Source organism: Vicia villosa, linkage group LG5 (assembly GCF_029867415.1).
Source record: "Vicia villosa cultivar HV-30 ecotype Madison, WI linkage group LG5, Vvil1.0, whole genome shotgun sequence".
NCBI lineage: Eukaryota > Viridiplantae > Streptophyta > Magnoliopsida > Fabales > Fabaceae > Vicia > Vicia villosa.
This window is the reverse complement of record NC_081184.1, coordinates 62645207-62662384: the sequence shown is the minus strand read 5'-3', so window position 1 is coordinate 62662384 and position 17178 is coordinate 62645207. Positions and strand designations below refer to the sequence as shown.

General features: G+C 31.7%; 3 protein-coding genes across 3 annotated transcripts; 1 reads left to right on the top strand and 2 right to left on the bottom strand.

The window, feature by feature from the left end:
* Positions 1 to 272: 272 nt before the first annotated feature.
* LOC131606674 (uncharacterized) lies at positions 273 to 1010 on the top strand. Its single transcript, XM_058878844.1, has 3 exons — positions 273 to 369; positions 574 to 699; positions 831 to 1010. The coding sequence occupies exons 1-3, from the start codon at positions 283 to 285 to the stop codon at positions 873 to 875; spliced, it is 258 nt and encodes an 85-aa protein (XP_058734827.1). The 5' UTR covers positions 273 to 282; the 3' UTR covers positions 876 to 1010.
* A 3737-nt stretch (positions 1011 to 4747) lies between these two features.
* LOC131604741 (uncharacterized) lies at positions 4748 to 8480 on the bottom strand. The gene is made up of 10 exons (XM_058877163.1): positions 8461 to 8480; positions 8010 to 8139; positions 7646 to 7925; positions 6151 to 6244; positions 5901 to 6057; positions 5674 to 5817; positions 5448 to 5567; positions 5145 to 5354; positions 4991 to 5044; positions 4748 to 4906 (listed from the first exon to the last, which is right to left on the bottom strand). Exons 1-10 carry the CDS (start codon positions 8478 to 8480, stop codon positions 4748 to 4750), a joined length of 1368 nt encoding a protein of 455 aa, XP_058733146.1.
* Positions 8481 to 12120: 3640 nt separating this feature from the next.
* LOC131601711 (uncharacterized) lies at positions 12121 to 14411 on the bottom strand. The gene is made up of 2 exons (XM_058873581.1): positions 13965 to 14411; positions 12121 to 13009 (listed from the first exon to the last, which is right to left on the bottom strand). The coding sequence occupies exons 1-2, from the start codon at positions 14284 to 14286 to the stop codon at positions 12312 to 12314; spliced, it is 1020 nt and encodes a 339-aa protein (XP_058729564.1). The 5' UTR covers positions 14287 to 14411; the 3' UTR covers positions 12121 to 12311.
* Positions 14412 to 17178: the final 2767 nt, after the last annotated feature.

Genomic DNA, 17178 nt, shown 5'->3' with positions numbered 1-17178 from the left:
GTTATTATTATTTTGAATAAAACAGGTTAAGCATTTGAAGGTGTGGATATTTGAGTGTAGAGAGCCAAGTCATGAAGCTTTCATGCTGGGGTTGGGTGCTACAGTGCTTTTGGGACTATCTCATATTATAGCCAACTTGATAGGTGGCTGTAGTTTTGGTGGGGTTGGTTATGTTTGGCCAAAATGTGAAGGAGGGCATGAGGAAGAGTGGAGGGCATGAGGGTATTGTTGCCTTGTTCTCAAACTGATTAAATCATTAAATTCATTAAATTCATTTGTTCCATGTTTTTGCTCCAGATTGAAGTGATTCTAAAGTTTGAAGAAATGTGTTTGGAATCTGCCAATGAGTTTGCTCCATTGTTCACAAAGGTATGCTTATCTTTTACTGGTTAGGTTATTGATTGTATTCATTCAGTTGGTATGCTTGTCAGAAAGGTCATTGAAGTATGAAATGAAGTAGATGTATATTGTACGTACGTTTTTAGAAAAATGATTGGAGTAGCAATATTTTCATATTCTCACACTACATTGGACTTTCTTTTCCTTTTGTTTTGACTTCTTAAATGCTTTCAGATTTTGCACTACCTGTATAATGAAGATATTGTAGAAGAAGATGCTATTTTGAGCTGGGAAGATGAGAAAAAAGATGCGGATGAGTCGGATAAAGTATTCGTTAACCAAGCCCAAAAACTAATTCAAGTAAGTATTTGTTATCTTTCATCTATTTTTACACACTTACAATACTAATTTTGTGTTACTTGCTTCTTCATAACTATCCCATGAGATGCATTACTTTCTTGTTTAAGCCATTTGTTTGATCTTGTATGTAGTGGCTAAAAGAGGCTCTTGAAGAAGACGATGACGAGGAAGAGTAGAAAGAGTTTTGAGATCAAAAAATCAATATTTTTGTTCAGGTGCTGTTTACCATCTTGGGAGCTTATGAGGGATTTTTGTGCATTAATCTAGCCTTTGAATTCAAGTGTGATTCTCTTTTCACATGGAATCTTTGTTCTTTTTAGTTAGGATTCAAATTAGAAAAACACCCGCTTTCGGTCATGTATTTGTTTTAATAATTTCCTTAAAAGAGACAAAAAGAAAAAGGCTTGTACAAATATACTTTATTATTAGAAGAAAAAAGAAGATTAGGTACGATTGTTTTCTACATATCTCCAGAATTTAATCCCTTAAATGGACTTTTTTTCTTTGATGCAAATCATATTTATGACTTATAGTATTATTTGAGGAAGCAATCGTGTATGTATGTATGTATGTATGTATGTATGTATGTATGTATGTATGTATGTATGTATGTATGTATGTATGTATGTATGTATGTATGTATGTATAAAATATATATATATATATATATATATATATATATATATATATATTATATTTTATATACATATATATATATATATATATATATATATATATATATATATATATATATATATATATATATATATATATAAAGACATATTTATGTAATGATACAGAAATAAACCGTGGCAAGATAAATGGTTTAAAATGCATAACATATAACAACGGTTTTAAATCTGTGGTCATAACCAAACCGTGGCTAGATCTTGAACCAAAACTGTATGTTAAACGTTAAATTGAAACCGTGGCTTTACCATATAGCCACAGTTTTGCAGTCACGGCAAATACAAACCACGACCTTAATCAAGCTACCTAAACCGTGGCCTAATAAAGCCATGGTTGTCAAAAAGGCGTGGTCTATACCAAAAAACCATGGACTTTACTTTAGGCCACGACCGCATACTCCACAGTTGGATTTCCGTGGCAAAACCGTGGCCTCAGCGTTACGCCACGGTTATTTTGCATATAGCCTCGGTTTCTTGGGCGTGGCAGGAGACCTTTTTTTTGGTAGTGTAGACTACTTCACATAAAGACTGTTGAGTTGATAATTGTTGGGGAAAATGAATATAGTTACATTAATTAATTTGACTTGGCTGTTATAGTAGCTATATTTTTTAATCCATAAGACACAAGATTAGGCTCAAACGTTGGTGTCCATGCGAATATGGGCTTCATTAAAATATTAAATATTAACGAGAGCATGAAGTTATTGATCAAAATTTTGAATATTATTGGAAACATTAATTTACTGGTCCAAATTCACAATATTAACGGAACAAATTTTGAATATTAACGGGAACACGAAGTTATTGATCAAAAAATAAATATTAACGGGAACACAGAGTTATTGACAAAAATATAGAATATTAACGAGAACACGAAGTTACTGATATATTTTTTTGAATATTAACAGAAACATTAAGTTATTGATAAATTTTTTGAATATTAACGGGAACAAATTTGAAATATTAACGGGAACACAAAGTTATTGATCGAAATAATGAATATTAATGGGAACACGGAGTTACTGATCATAATAATGAATATAAACGGAAACATGAAGTTACTGATCAAAATATTGAATATTAACGGGAACAAATTTAGAATATTAAGGGGAATACGAAATCAATGATCAAAATAATGAATATTAGCGGGAACATAAACTTGTTGATCAAAATATTGAATATTAACGGGAACGTGAAGTTACTGAATAAAATATTGAATATTAACGAAAATATGAATTACTGATCAAAATATTGAATATTATCGGTAACCTAAAGTTATTGATCAAAATATGAAATATTAACGGGAACATGAAGTTATTGATCAATTGATCATAATATCTTTTTTTTTCTATAAATATATAAAATATTGAACAAATTAGGACTTCGGTTATATGGGTCTTTCAATAAATAACTCATTCATTTTATGGGTTATAATCTATACATTCACTTTACACATATTATTTCTCAATAGATCCTCTACATTCCTTAAATACATCCTTATATGTATTATTCAATCTAAAACAATATAAACTTAATTTTCTCAATTACTTTTTATTTTCAATATTCAATTTTTTTAATATTAGTATTTTTATTACTTTACCCAATTTAATCAAAATTAAATCTTTTACTAATAACTTTTATTTTCCTCAATCCAAATGCATGAAAACGACGGGTACCCGTGCGAACGCACGGGTATCACACTGGTTCACTTATATAATATTTACTTTGTAATAATAACTATGGTAAAATATATAAATTTCTAAATAAATATATATTATATTAGTTTGCTAAAATATAGTTATTAATCCAAATATATACTATAGGTTATTTCTAAATTAATTTCAGTTTATTTCTATTTTTTTAAAATTGTACATCAAAATACATTTTAATAGTAAATATTAAAATAGAAAATTAATTAAAACAAAAAATTAATTAAAATAATTTTAATAGTTGTTAATACTAAAACAATTAAAACTGAAAAATTAATAACAAATTAAAATTATTGTTGTTTTATTTTTGAGCCTTACAACTAAAAATATTGAAATATTCTGCAGATATCCATGACTGTTATTTTATCAAGGATTTGAAAAAAGAAATCAAATTCGAAAGCTGGAAAAATCAATTTTTAATTTTTTTTTTTATGTTTGATTTAGTTTTGTTTATGGCTATAGTTTTTTTTATCAAAAGGAGAATTAATCGGTAAAATTTTAAAATTATTTTATTATTTACTTTTTTCATTGGTTTTTATTACATTATTTCTTATGGAAAATACTTATTTAGTTTTTGTGTTTTTGTTGGAAGGAAGAAAAAGAAGATTTTGTTGGGAACAAATATTTGGAAGCGGAAATTGATTTTCAAATATGTATTTAAGGAGAAATATTATTTTAGTTTGACACATTATTAATATTCAATCAAATATTTTGTAATTATATTAGTAAATAGTAATTATTTATTATATATTTTGTTAGTAATATATTTCTTCTGGTGATATGATGTGTATTAAAATATTTATGTATAGAAAAAAATTAGAGGTCACAACATAAAAAAATATTCAATAATTTTAAATTATTATTGTTATTATAATAATTATTATTATTACCATTATTATTATTACCATTATTAATTCATTATCGTATTTATTAATTCATTATCGTATTTATTTTTAATAAAATTGCAATAAATAACAAAATTATTTATTTTTAAGTGTATTTATTCATCTATCAACTTTATGAAAAAAAAGAACCGGATTTTAAAAAAATCAATATACTCAAATATACATAATAAACCATAAACTTAAAAAAAATGGCAAGTCCCCAAAGCAATAAACCCTTTAGCAATGAGAAAATATATCTCTCGGTTATGTACAGACTATTGAGCTTTGTCACGTAATCTGTGATCAAACATTCTTCAAACTGCTTACATGTTGGAAATTTTTTCGGCTACACGTAGAGTTTGGCTGGATTTGGTGATGCTTTGTGCTAGAAGATGCATTGGTTTTTATTGGCATCCTTTAACATGTGTATGATTGAGTGTTTCTACATAATGAAATTTTGCAAAGAATGGTAACACACCAAAACATTATTTATATTATGTATAAACAACAAATGGAGAACACGTGAAATCAATGATAGGATGAGAGAAATTATAACTGGCCAAAATACTGCATTTAACATATAACTATGGGGCCACAAATATTAAACGAAAGCCAAGTTTTAGAGGCACTATTTGAAAACAAAGGACTAAGAAGATTAAAGAAAATAACACATCTTAACAATAACAACCATGGATCCAAACTGATGTAACTTGAATATAAAAACGAAAAAACAATAAACTTAACAACGCTTTGATTTTATTAAAACTTATTTTTCGATCTTGATCAACTTGTTAAGCTTGTTAGAGGACAGTTCTCCATCAGCCAAGTTGAAAGTGGTGGTTGATTCACTTGACCAATCAGGATTCGATCTCTTTGTTGTTGGCGTAATTGGATCTGAGTTGAGTTTCGAAGTAATTTCAATTTCCTGTTACATAATACATGTTCAAATTAGATAAATGGAACAAAAGGTCGGCAAACAATAGATTATCAAGTAAGGTTAACAACATACGGTTATAACTTCGGAATCATCAGTGACATGAGCCTTGTCAACACTTTCTTTTATCTATTATAAATTCAATAAAGCATTACCGGTTAACATGTATCCAAAAGATAACAACAAAGTAAACTTCAATTCAGATTGAGAACTATATACAAATATTCACCTGAAGTATTGGCGTGGGTGGGGGGTTACAAACTTGTATGCCATCCTCTCCACATGTTTCCTTGAGTTGTTTGATGACATCTATGTCCTCAAAAATGGAAATGGCTGAACAACTATCCCACATAGGCTGCCATTTTAGTTTATAAGCTACTTCTTTTCCCAGCAATTTGTCCACTGCCAATGGATATTCAAGAGGACCAGTTATGTCTCCCTAAACTCATAACAAAAATAAGTAAAATCATATGACATAAACGAATTTCATAATAAATGTATTTTAAAAAGCATTGTAGGTGGCGAATTAAACCTCAATCATTGAGTCACGCATCTGAGCAGCAGAAACTTCTAACGATTGTTCGCTCTCTCGATCCCACAAGACAAATTTACACTTTGCCCCACCATGAACAACTTCAGCATAGATTTTATACTTGATAAAACATTAGTATGTAAATAATCCACCATACAAGTATAACTTAAAAGATTAACCTTTGTTTTGAAAGAGACGGTATAAAGGATAACCTAAAAATTTCTGCCTCAGTTAAATGTTCATCATCGCATTTGAAAGGAGGTTTGTCTCCCCAGGAAACTTTAGGACACTGATGGCATGCTTGATAGTACCATCCGTACTTGGATGCTATCAGCTTGTTAATTTTGGCAACAGTAATACAAAAAGTATCCTAAACAAAATAATATGATTTATCGATATTAACAAATAATTGCCCAAAAATAACGTAAAAACAGACCAGACAATTGTCCTTACAATATTTAGTTCCTTAATTCCCTTCAAAGGAAGGACAATAGATTTAGCCATGAATTTTTGGTAAGGGGTTAGGTAGGAGCTTCCAGAGTTTTGTGACCACACTTGAGATTGGGAACCAAGTTGTGTGGTCCTAATAGCCAAATAGTCCTTTGGGGTGCTGTTAGAACGAAGAACAATTTATTATATGAAAAAAATAGTTACAAATACCACAAAGAAAGCTTTTACAGGTAAGAATGGATTAAAATATCACCTATTCATGAAGTCTTTGATTAGTTTCAAATCATCATTGATATACAATTTAGTAACATTGCAAGTGTTTGAAACAGACAATGGATATTTTTGTCCTACATAAAACGAATGAATTTTATGTAATACGGGGCCAACAATTTAAGACGAATTTCAGTTACAAAATTTTATATTTTCCTTTTAACCTTTATATAATCAAATGCAATCAGCAAGAACATAAAAACAATATATCATTGCCAAATGAGAGTTTGTTTTAGATTAATAGGAACAGTGTTTTAAAAACCGGACCGGTCATCGAACCGGTGAGGGTGCTGGGTCACTGGTTTATCGGTCGAACCACTGGGTCACTGGTCGAACCGCACGACCAAACCGGATTAAACCGGATAACTCGGTTGAGTAGACCTGTCATTATATAGGTATAAAATCGGTCGAATCAGATGATTCAGTCTCTAAAAAAATATAACTAACTTTTAAATTTTTTAAAAATATCATATCATAAATTCACAATTTCATAACTTAAATTCAAATTTTAAACAAAGATATCACACATAACAAAATAGTAAAAAATTACAAAGTCTAATTGCAAACAAAGTCTAATTACAACATAATCTAAACAAAGTCTAATTACAACATAATCTAATTGAATAGTTTATAACAAAATAACTTCAATGTGTACCAAATTTAATTAAAAATAGGATCCTCCTAAAAAGAAAATCAAATAAAATTCAATATGTTTATGTTATTTAAGAAAATTTATTAGCAAAGATAACAAATATACAATAAAGTTTTTAATTTGTCACTAAAAAACTATGTGAGAATGCTATTTAAGTAATACACTACTAAATATATTAAAAAAAAGTTAAAAAAAAAAAAGTTTAAAAGAAATGTTAAAAAAAAAGTTTAAAAAAAAGTTTAAAAAAAAAGTTTAAAAAAAAAACAAAAAAAAAACAATTAAACCGCCGGTTTTCCGGTTTTCCCGGTTTTCCTGGTTTTCACCGGTTCCCACCGGTTTGATTGCATATCCGATCTGACTATTGAACCAGACCGGTTACCTGGCCGGTTCCCGGTTCGACCGGTCCGACCGGCCGGTCCGGTCCGGTTTTTAAAACACTGAATAGGAAAGTATATGAAACTTTCTTCTTTAACTTTTGCATACTGCATAAACAACACGGTTGGAGAGGATACATCACTTTTATTTTGATTGTATTTTATAAACTGTGCATCATAAGATTCCCATAGAGTACAATTGATTAAATTGTTACTGCAAAATTATAAATAGATGTCAGTAAATATAAAGGTGTGGATGGAGGGGAAATATGTAACTACATAGCAAACATACCAAAAATCTTTCAAGACAATGTTGACTTGAGATTTTTTTCCCTCCAGATTGCATTTGTGTGTAGCCAACTTCGTCCACAAGTCCAATTATGTTTGCATAATATGTTCTATGAAATTAGATTTACTCAACAAACAAAATAAAAATTGTGCAAGAAACATACCGTAATAGTTACCTATCAATACATCCTTCTTCCATTTTCCTGAAATTATATCACAGAACAGAGTCACTTGAACAACTTTGTCAGGGATTGAATGTTTGTTTCTATCGCCAACCGTAGTTCCTCCAGAAAATTTCAACAGATACTTGTGTTGAGTAGGCTTAAAGACAACATCGTTGGGTAGCACTTGGAAGTTTGATATAGTAACAGTGTCGTTTAGAGCCAACTGAGAGTCAAAAGTCTTGCTATACAATGAAGGAACAACCACATGGATATGATTCCCCTGTAACATACGAATACACGAATATCCGTCCTTGTAACAATAAATAATCATACGAAGAATGAAACACATGTATCACTAACTCACATATTTATCAAACACAATCATCTCAAAATGTTGTTTGGTGTTTGAGATCACATCCCACTTATGATGAACTTTAACAGCAATCTTCCAAAGTTCTTTGTCATTACAGATGTCTTTGACACACTCAAAAGGTCTGGCCAATGGAATAAGGAATTAACCTAAGAAAATTGAAATCAAATCAGAAAAACCCAAATTAATCTATGTTATATATGAAACAAATAATATCATTTGATATAGGAATTAAGGAAGAGTATAAAGAAATCAGATTTTTACAATGCAAGAGTATACAGAAATTAAGGAACAAAGGAAATCGACTTCCAGAATAATAAAACGTTGGACGTTTGAAATTGGGGGATTTGTTTCCATGTTCACGATATTTATAGAGCACAATAAGAAAGGAAAGAGGAGATTCATCTGGACAGAAGAAGAAAGAATGCATCGAAAAGAAACCCACCGAATATAGAAGAGCACCATTTATGACATTTAGGTTGAAGAAAAATACATTAACGTGAAGCAGACAAGAAGATTTGATTGGACTAAATCCAAAAAGGTTAATTTTGATTTATTCATAATATCTTGTCTTTTTATATGCAAAAGAGAAGATTTGATTTTGTTGGCCACATATTAATAACCGTGTAAGACAAAATGATTTGATTGGACTAAATCCAGATATTTGTATAACCAAAATACAAAAGGGTAATAAAATTATTGTACCAAAATACAAAAAGGTAATTTAGATATTTGAATAACCGTGTAAGACAAAAAGATTTAATTGGACCAAAATACAAAAAAGGTAATAAAATTATTGTAACTTATATGACAGAATATGAAAGGCTGTACATATTTAGTCCAATAAGAAAACGTAGGAGTGAATAGCATTAAATAAAATGGGACAACAATTACCCTTATAAATTCAAATTTTCCGTGTAAATCAAAAAGGGTATTGTAGAGATTTCCAGAGCATCTCGTTTTCTTATATGGTAGATTACTCTTATGAATTTAATAAAAATTTAGATTCTCATAAATAATTATAATTTTTTTAATTTAAAATTATAAAAATAATTAAAAGGACAAAACTTAGGTACAATTCTTTAGGTGTGGTTCTTACTATTTTCCAATGAAAATATAACAAATATACTTAAATATTATTTAGTGAGTGAAAATAGGAAAAATTTGCATACGTGTAAGAGAAAATTATACACTTGTCATATTTTCATTAGAAAATAGTAAGAACCACGCCTAAAGAATTGTACCTAAGTTTTGTCCTAATTAAAATAATTAAAAATCATAGTAAATGTGATTGATAGAGAGAGAAGCTAAAAGTTGGTTAAATTTATTCTTATGAAAATATTATATTATGGTGAACATTCTGGTACTCTTTAGTTTAGTTGGGTACGGATACCCTCAACCAATCAAATAGTAGAATTTAATACCACATCACTTTTGTATTTTATTTTATTTTAAAATAAATTAAAATTAAAATTCAATTTGTACTAAAGATATTGATACCCAACTTAAACTCATGGGTACCAAAGAATTTACCAAATATTATTTCTCACTCTTTAAATTTTAGAATAAAACTAAAAAAGTTATATGTGATAAAATTCTTCCAAATAAAAAAATACCTTAGAATTATTTTTTAAAACTTGAATAAAACAAAAAAATATTGCATTCTCATATCGCCATCTTCCAAAGAAATATTTCTTTAAATCTTGAAACGCACATACCTATCTTTGGGTGGATGTTCGATAATGTGAAAATAATACCATGCAATGCAACCATTGGCTTTCATGAAACTTAATTTCCAGAAAATCTATGTGTGTAATGTCTCCAGCAAATCAGGAACAAATATTAAGCAAAAAAAAGTTCGAAAATGGAGATCATACGCTTTAATGGATTCTTACAACAATAATACCAATGCATATTGGTTTGAGTAGCAAGTAAATTGATATCTCTTACACAAAGTCTCAAATGTGAACCTTCTGAATGTTTTTAAAAAGGGGAGAACTTTGTCACAATGCATGACTCAAATTAGTCATAACCGAAATTCAGATAACGGGGCTTTGTATCAAAACAGTTACATAAAACAATGATTAAAAGTTATGCAGTGTTAAACTATGGAAGATCAATTCAGGCTTTATGATCCTGTTTAAAGCAAATTATGTTTACTAACTAGTATCAAAGTCACAATATCCCGTGTCATTAATAATTTCAAATGCTGGAAAGATATAACAATTCAACATGGTAAGACAATCAAATCATTATTCCAGAAAAGTAGTTCCGGTTTGCAGTTAAACAATATTTCCAACCCAGAGAGATATTTTAGGCAAAGACAATAACATATTCATGGGAAACCAGAGAGAAATATTACACAGTTGACTAAGTGGCTCTCTATGCTATCCATCTAGGCTACACACACGGAACGTCCATAGGCAAAATGCTCGTAGGAAAAAAAACATTGATGTGCATCATTTATGTAGTCTCAGACTTGTAGCATCATTAACAAGTACTTTCACTATAATGACTCAGTATATATTACCCATATGCATGCCTACCTACAAAAGCTGCAATTTATAGAATCACAACAATTTGGCTGTGATGCATGAAAATGACTCAGCAAATCGGGTAACATAACATCTGTTAAAGCCACATCTGCTTGAAAAGCAGAAGCACAAAAAAACAAAAGGCAAACCAAGAAAAAACCGTGCTCTTCCTCAAACGTTAGAGCTTGACATCTTTTTGATTGATTGTTATGCAAGCTTCCGTGGCCTTGGTTTGGATTGGACCACAACATGAAGATATTGTACTCACTAGAAAGAGATATTATACGAGGTTTGGTTTAAAGTTCAAACAAGATTACTTTGGCATTTTTCTCTCACAAACTGTGTTTCCATAAGAGACCAACAGCAGTACAGTTCTTCTATGAAATCTGTCATAGACGTGCGTCTAAAAAACATGGCCGCATGAGTAATGAAAATGGTGCTACTAATTTCAAGAATATGGATTCATATGTAAAGACGAGCAAATATCACAAGGAACAAGGATGAAACAAAGACCACAACTGGAACAAGCAAATTGAATACAGGAACAAGCAAAAATCGCATGTACAGAATTGAAAAGAGCAAGCAAGTTGGCCCGAAATACAAGGAGCAAGCAAAAATCACAATAAAAAGAAGCAAGCAAATGCACCGAAAATACAATGAACAAGGATGAATACTTCATCTTTTGAGTTGAAGAGCGAAGGTCAAAGAGCACTACGGTTCGAAGAGGGTTCATGAGATTTTGGAAAACTATTGTTGTGACAGAAACAGGCCCAACATTTTTTAATAGTGGAAACAACATATATATGAATATCATAACAGTTCTCAACGAAACAATTTAAGTATGAACTAGACAAAGGGAAAGAGATAGATTTTTAGTGTAATAAGCATTACATTTGTTTTATAGTGTTGGCAACAGTCAATTTTATCATCTCTAATTGTGCTGTAATTTTGAGTATAGGAGTATTAAAAAATATCATAGCAAAGTGAGGGCCCTTGCCCACACATCCAATAACATTGGGTCATCCCTGGTTGTGAAGCAAAGAGTTCAAAGAAGATTACGACGCAAGGGTTATTTTTCACTAGAGAGGGTAGATAAGTCCAAATTCATAAGTTTGTTAGGGGGCTCATGAATAACATCCTATGAAAGCTATAAGCTCTTATGATATTCTCTCCCAAACAGTTCCACAACACAAAGCACTTATGTCAGTAGATAAGCTTGAGCAAGTCCTAAATAAGCCAATCCAAACAGCCCATATATACTATTTATTTACCTATGAATGTCTTTCCTTGTTAATAATCCAAACATGAGAGTGACAGCATAACAATTAAAATTTTACAATCTTGTTATAATCAAATAATAAAAACTACACTCAGTCACAATCATAATTCACTTGTGCCATGCGAATTTTCAGTTTGTCTGTCTATATCTTGCCTTGAATGGAAGTTTGGGTAACTGTTAAGTTATAGTAGTCATGTGATTTTTAATTCCATCCCACCCTCATTTATTTCATTCCATTAGTTCTTTAAACGTTGTAAGCATAAAATTCAACATCGGAAGGCCAAATAGTATGTGATCAAAATTGCAAATGCAACTACTGAAACAGTCAAGTGACAATGTTGGATGGACAGGTACAGCTTTATGATTAAAAAAAATTACAACAATTGCAACAGGGAAATCACAATAAAAGCTATCTAATCATATCTTACCTCAAAACTTTACAGATCACCAAACTTCATTCACTGATTAATTACCTATCATCGGTCAGACTATCATCCATGTCAAGTGCCGATACCCAGCCCACTTAGCTGCAACGCGTAAGCCAATTGCTAAAGCTGCAAGAAAAAGTGGAATTGGAAGCTTGCTCCCATGTCGTTCAATCTCTTCAACTTCTTTCCCTTCTAAACGCATTTTTGAATACTGATAAATAGCCAAGGCCGTATATGAAACTATCACCACAAATCTAACCCAAGGCTCTCCAACTGCAGCAAGTACAGCTGCAACAGGCATTGCAGAAGAAACATCATCTCTCCTTTTGATAAATTTTGAAAAACCATAGACTCCAACTAAAAGGGTCCAGAACAGTGGTTCAGAAATAATTCCTTTAACAGCAGCATAGCCAATAAGGCCAGTTACTGTCAGAACATAAGGTTGGTCGCTGATACAATTAGGAACAGTGGTTTCAGCAATAGCTAAAACAACGGATGCCAAGAAGATGACAACGGTCAGGTCTGGTACAGGGGCACTAGTAATTATCCAAGAGTAAAAAGCCTGTATGCCGTAAATCAAATCCTCAATGGATCTGATTGTAAAAGTGATTGGATTTCCTATGAATCGATAGACTAAAGCAAAAATATATTTGAAGACATATCCTATAAATCTCAGTATTCCAAATGCAGCGTTCTTCCAGTTTGACAGTTCAAAAAGAACGGCTCTCCATGCATAGACAAGAAAAGCCATTGCTGCACATCGACATAGAATGAAGTTGTTACGAGAGCCATGTCATTAAGGAAACAGAGTTAGGCCAAACAAAAGAGACATGCAAGATTAAGTTCATCTTTGTAAACAACACCAATTAATTTAGACTACAAAAATTACTGTGGTTTCTTTTCTAGTAGAACAACTTTGGCGTGAAAATATTTTCAATTTTCATTTTGTAAAATTTGTGTTAGCTTTACTGTTAACAAGTCGAAAAGAGAGTTTTAAAGTGAGTCATTGTAATAGAGAGAAGATAAAATGCAAGCAAAGGATGATGCAAGACAAATGTTCACTTCAAGAATCTATTTTCTCTTTGTTAATAAATAAAAATATCACTTAAATAGAAAATACTTTCACAAAATAAACCGCACGTTCATTGACCAATCCCTTAACATTCTAACAAAATAGCACAAAGATGGTACTGTGTAATGAAAAATTTCATGTAGCTAAATTGTATCATGTCAAAATTTTCAGCACCAAATGCTTATATGATGTTTATTACATTATGAAAATTGTTAAGATTCATGATAAAATCTAAAGAAACTATAGAAGAGAGAAAACATAAATGTAATAAATTTTGTATTGATCAAAATGAGAGCTTGATTCATTAAAGTGGTCCAATGATATTTATATAGACCAAGAGTATAACTAACTCTCATCTATGTAACCAATTTGTAACTAACTTGCAACTAATAACTAACTCTCATCTAGTCAACCAATTTGTAACTAAATTGCAACTAATAACTAACACTCATCTGGTGTAACCAATTTGTAACTAACTTGCAACTAATTTGTAACTACTGCTAAAGTAAACACTTTAATGAAGTGAATGGCATAGAGAAAATGTTATTTTCCTAACTAAATAGTCACTTTGTTCCCTAAAAGCATCGAAAATTCAAAAACGTGCATATTCTATCAGGGAAAGGATAAGGAACTAACCCACAAACCACGGCCATCTGAGGGGAGGATCCGGAGCTTCTTTAAGATGATCCCTAAACCGTGCCGGCATAGTGCTGGACTCTCGAAGTTTCTTCTCCGCTTCATCCAACCCAGGGACAACACTCGCATCTTCATTTACGGCAAAACGCTTTAGCGGGGTGAATCTGAGGAGTTTAGGGGAAAACCCAATGAGGTTGCGCGTGAATTGAGGGTTAGAAGGTTTGAATTTAGTGGTGGTTGGGAATTGTTGGCGTGGGAAGGAGGAGGGTTTGAATTTGAAGGAAAAGTTGGGAGATATGAGGGATGGGTGTGTGGTGGACATGGCTATGACTAGAGCTTCGTCTTCGGTTTAGAAGGAGAGAGTAATTGCCATATTGTTGAAGACTCTAGCAAACAAATGCGTCAATCTACACTTATCGTAAAACCCCCCAAACCCAAAGTCCAAACTCGGCTACACTTTGGATTTAAATTTAAGGCATTACTCCCTTGTCCAAAAAAAAAAAAAATTTAAATTACTCTTAACGTCTTTTAAGTTATTTAAGTGTAACAGTTTGATCCTTCATGTTATTTTCGTTATAATTAGGTCCTTTATGTTATCAAATGTGTGCACCATTATCCTTTTTTAACCGAGAAAATGTGCTAACGGTGGATGCAATTATTTTGAGGGATCTAAAAATGATAAAGTGCTTCCAAAAACACTATAATCAACATTTCTAAATAATTAAAATGAGAGAAAATGGAGGCAGATATCACTCAAAAGGATCAAGTTGTAAAAAAAAATTTGAAAGACCAAACTATTACAATTAAATAACTTAAAGGACCTTGGGAGTAATTTAACCAAAAAAATATTACAGGGTTAATTTTAATATTTTAAATAACATTTGTTTTGAGCCAACCACATATACAAGGATAGAAAAGTCTAATCATGATGAGACTCACTCAAACAATGTTTTTACTTTCAAGGTAGGAAAGAGATTTGTACTTGATCTTCACCTTCAGATAATCGTCAACATCAAATATAATTAGATGGTCTCTAGTATAAGATGTCGGGTCGGACATAAATATTTTTAACTATCCACACTATATAAAGCTCAACATATGTCATTCAAACTACTCTCTCATTCACACACTAAAATTACTTTATTGCTCATTCACTGACTTAGACATTGAAGTGCTAACCATGCAGGTACATCCTTACTCTGCAGTATTAGAAGCTCACTCCACCACATCAGAACCTGATTTCATCTGATCTCCACTTATTTCTGCTTCCAATACATAACAAGTGGTGTCGTATGTGAGAATAGACATCTGATGAAGTCACCACAAATCTATCAACTCCAATTTCGCTCGAAAGAAGATGATGATGTTCGATCTACTTGATGAAGTCACCACAAATCTATCAACTCCAATATCATCCACTTACCTTGTCGTCTCTTGGGATGATGGTGGATCGCTAAGCAAGGAATAAAGAAATAAGAAGCATCCAACGTGAAAACTCTTTAAGATAGATAATGGTAATTGGAAGGCAGAAAAGAGACATTGTTATCATAGGATTTTTAGACTGCAAGTGGAACTCTTGGTGTGACATTTTTATAAATGCTACCATACTAATCACTAAGTGTCAGTCATCCTTATCAATGACGAGAGTTCTTGTTACATTATGTACATCAACGTCTTCAAAGGGTTAGGATTACATAAGCGGGATCTCACGTAGTACAAAGGCATAAATCTCTTAGTGTTTAATGATTCTTCTACTCACCCGTGTGGGGCAGTAGAATTACCAATTTCTGCCGAAGAAGGAAAGAATGAGAGGATTGTGAACACATATTTCTTGGTAATTCCATGCAAAAGCGTATACAACATCATCTTAGGGAGACCATCCTCGCGACGCTAAATGTAGTGGAATCTATAATCTATATGAAGATGAAATATCTAAACCATTTTTGCAAATCATTTGTAATTTCGACTAATCTACGTGTATCTCTTCTGATACATGAAACCATACTAAAAAAATCCTTATTGACATAATTGCCCCCGAGAAAAGGAAGAAGACTCGTGAAACTATAGTCACTCTAGAATGTGCCAGACTCTTTGTCGGGATTCAAAGCGAAAGTCTTGAGGCCGATTCTAAAGGACAGTGTTGAGGTTGTACAACTCGATCATAATCTGATGAGATTGGTACGTATATGAGCTAATTTTCCATCACTGGTGAAGGAAGTCTCATTAAGTGCCTTAAAGCTAATGTTAAACTTTTCACAGTTCTCCCGGTAAAATGCCTGACATAAACCTTAGTGTGGCTTGCCATCAATTGAATATTGACCTCTCTGTTTGTTATGTGGCCCAACGAAGAAGACGTCTATATCTTGAAAAGGTTGAAACAACCATGAGTACAATATAGGTTCTACTTGATGCCAACTTTATTTCTAAAGTAAGATACATTGAATGGAAACCCAATGTTTTATTAGTTAAGAAATCGTTAAGGAAATGGATAATGTGTGTTGCCTACACCGACCTCAATCGAGCCTGATCGAAATATTCATATCCATTCTCAAACATCGACAAGCTAGTGGACAACTTAGATGATTACAAATTATTGTCATTCATGGACACGTATTTTAACTATAACCAAATACTTGCGCTCTAGGTGGACAAGACAGACTTCATGATTGAGCGAGCTAATTATCGATACAACTCAACGCCCTTTGGTCTAAAGAATGCATGGGAAACATACTACATAGTGATTCACAAGATCTTTAAAGGAAAGATAAGTGAAAATCTAGAAGTTTACATGAATGATATGATCGTAAAATCTAGTGAAGAAGGAATACACGATGAACATCTATCGTGTGTACTCTGACAGATTCGACAATATAATATGAGGCTTAATTTGGAAAAATGTAATTTTAGAGTTAGAGTCGACAAATTCTTAGGCTTCTACTTAATGTATAGAGGCATAGAGAACCTGGATAAATGTGAAGCAGAAAAGGAAGAGGTAATGAAATTAAATGTGATGCTCATAACCTTAAACAGATTCACGTCGAGGTCATATCACCGCGTATTACCATTTTACAAGTTATTGAATAAATAAGTACACTTTGAATGGACTCTGGAATGCGAACAAGAACTCATAACCCTTAAAACGATCTTATTAACCTCATTGGTGTTATCCAAACCGGTTGTCGAGGAAGTTTTGTTCCTTTACTTTGTCATCTCT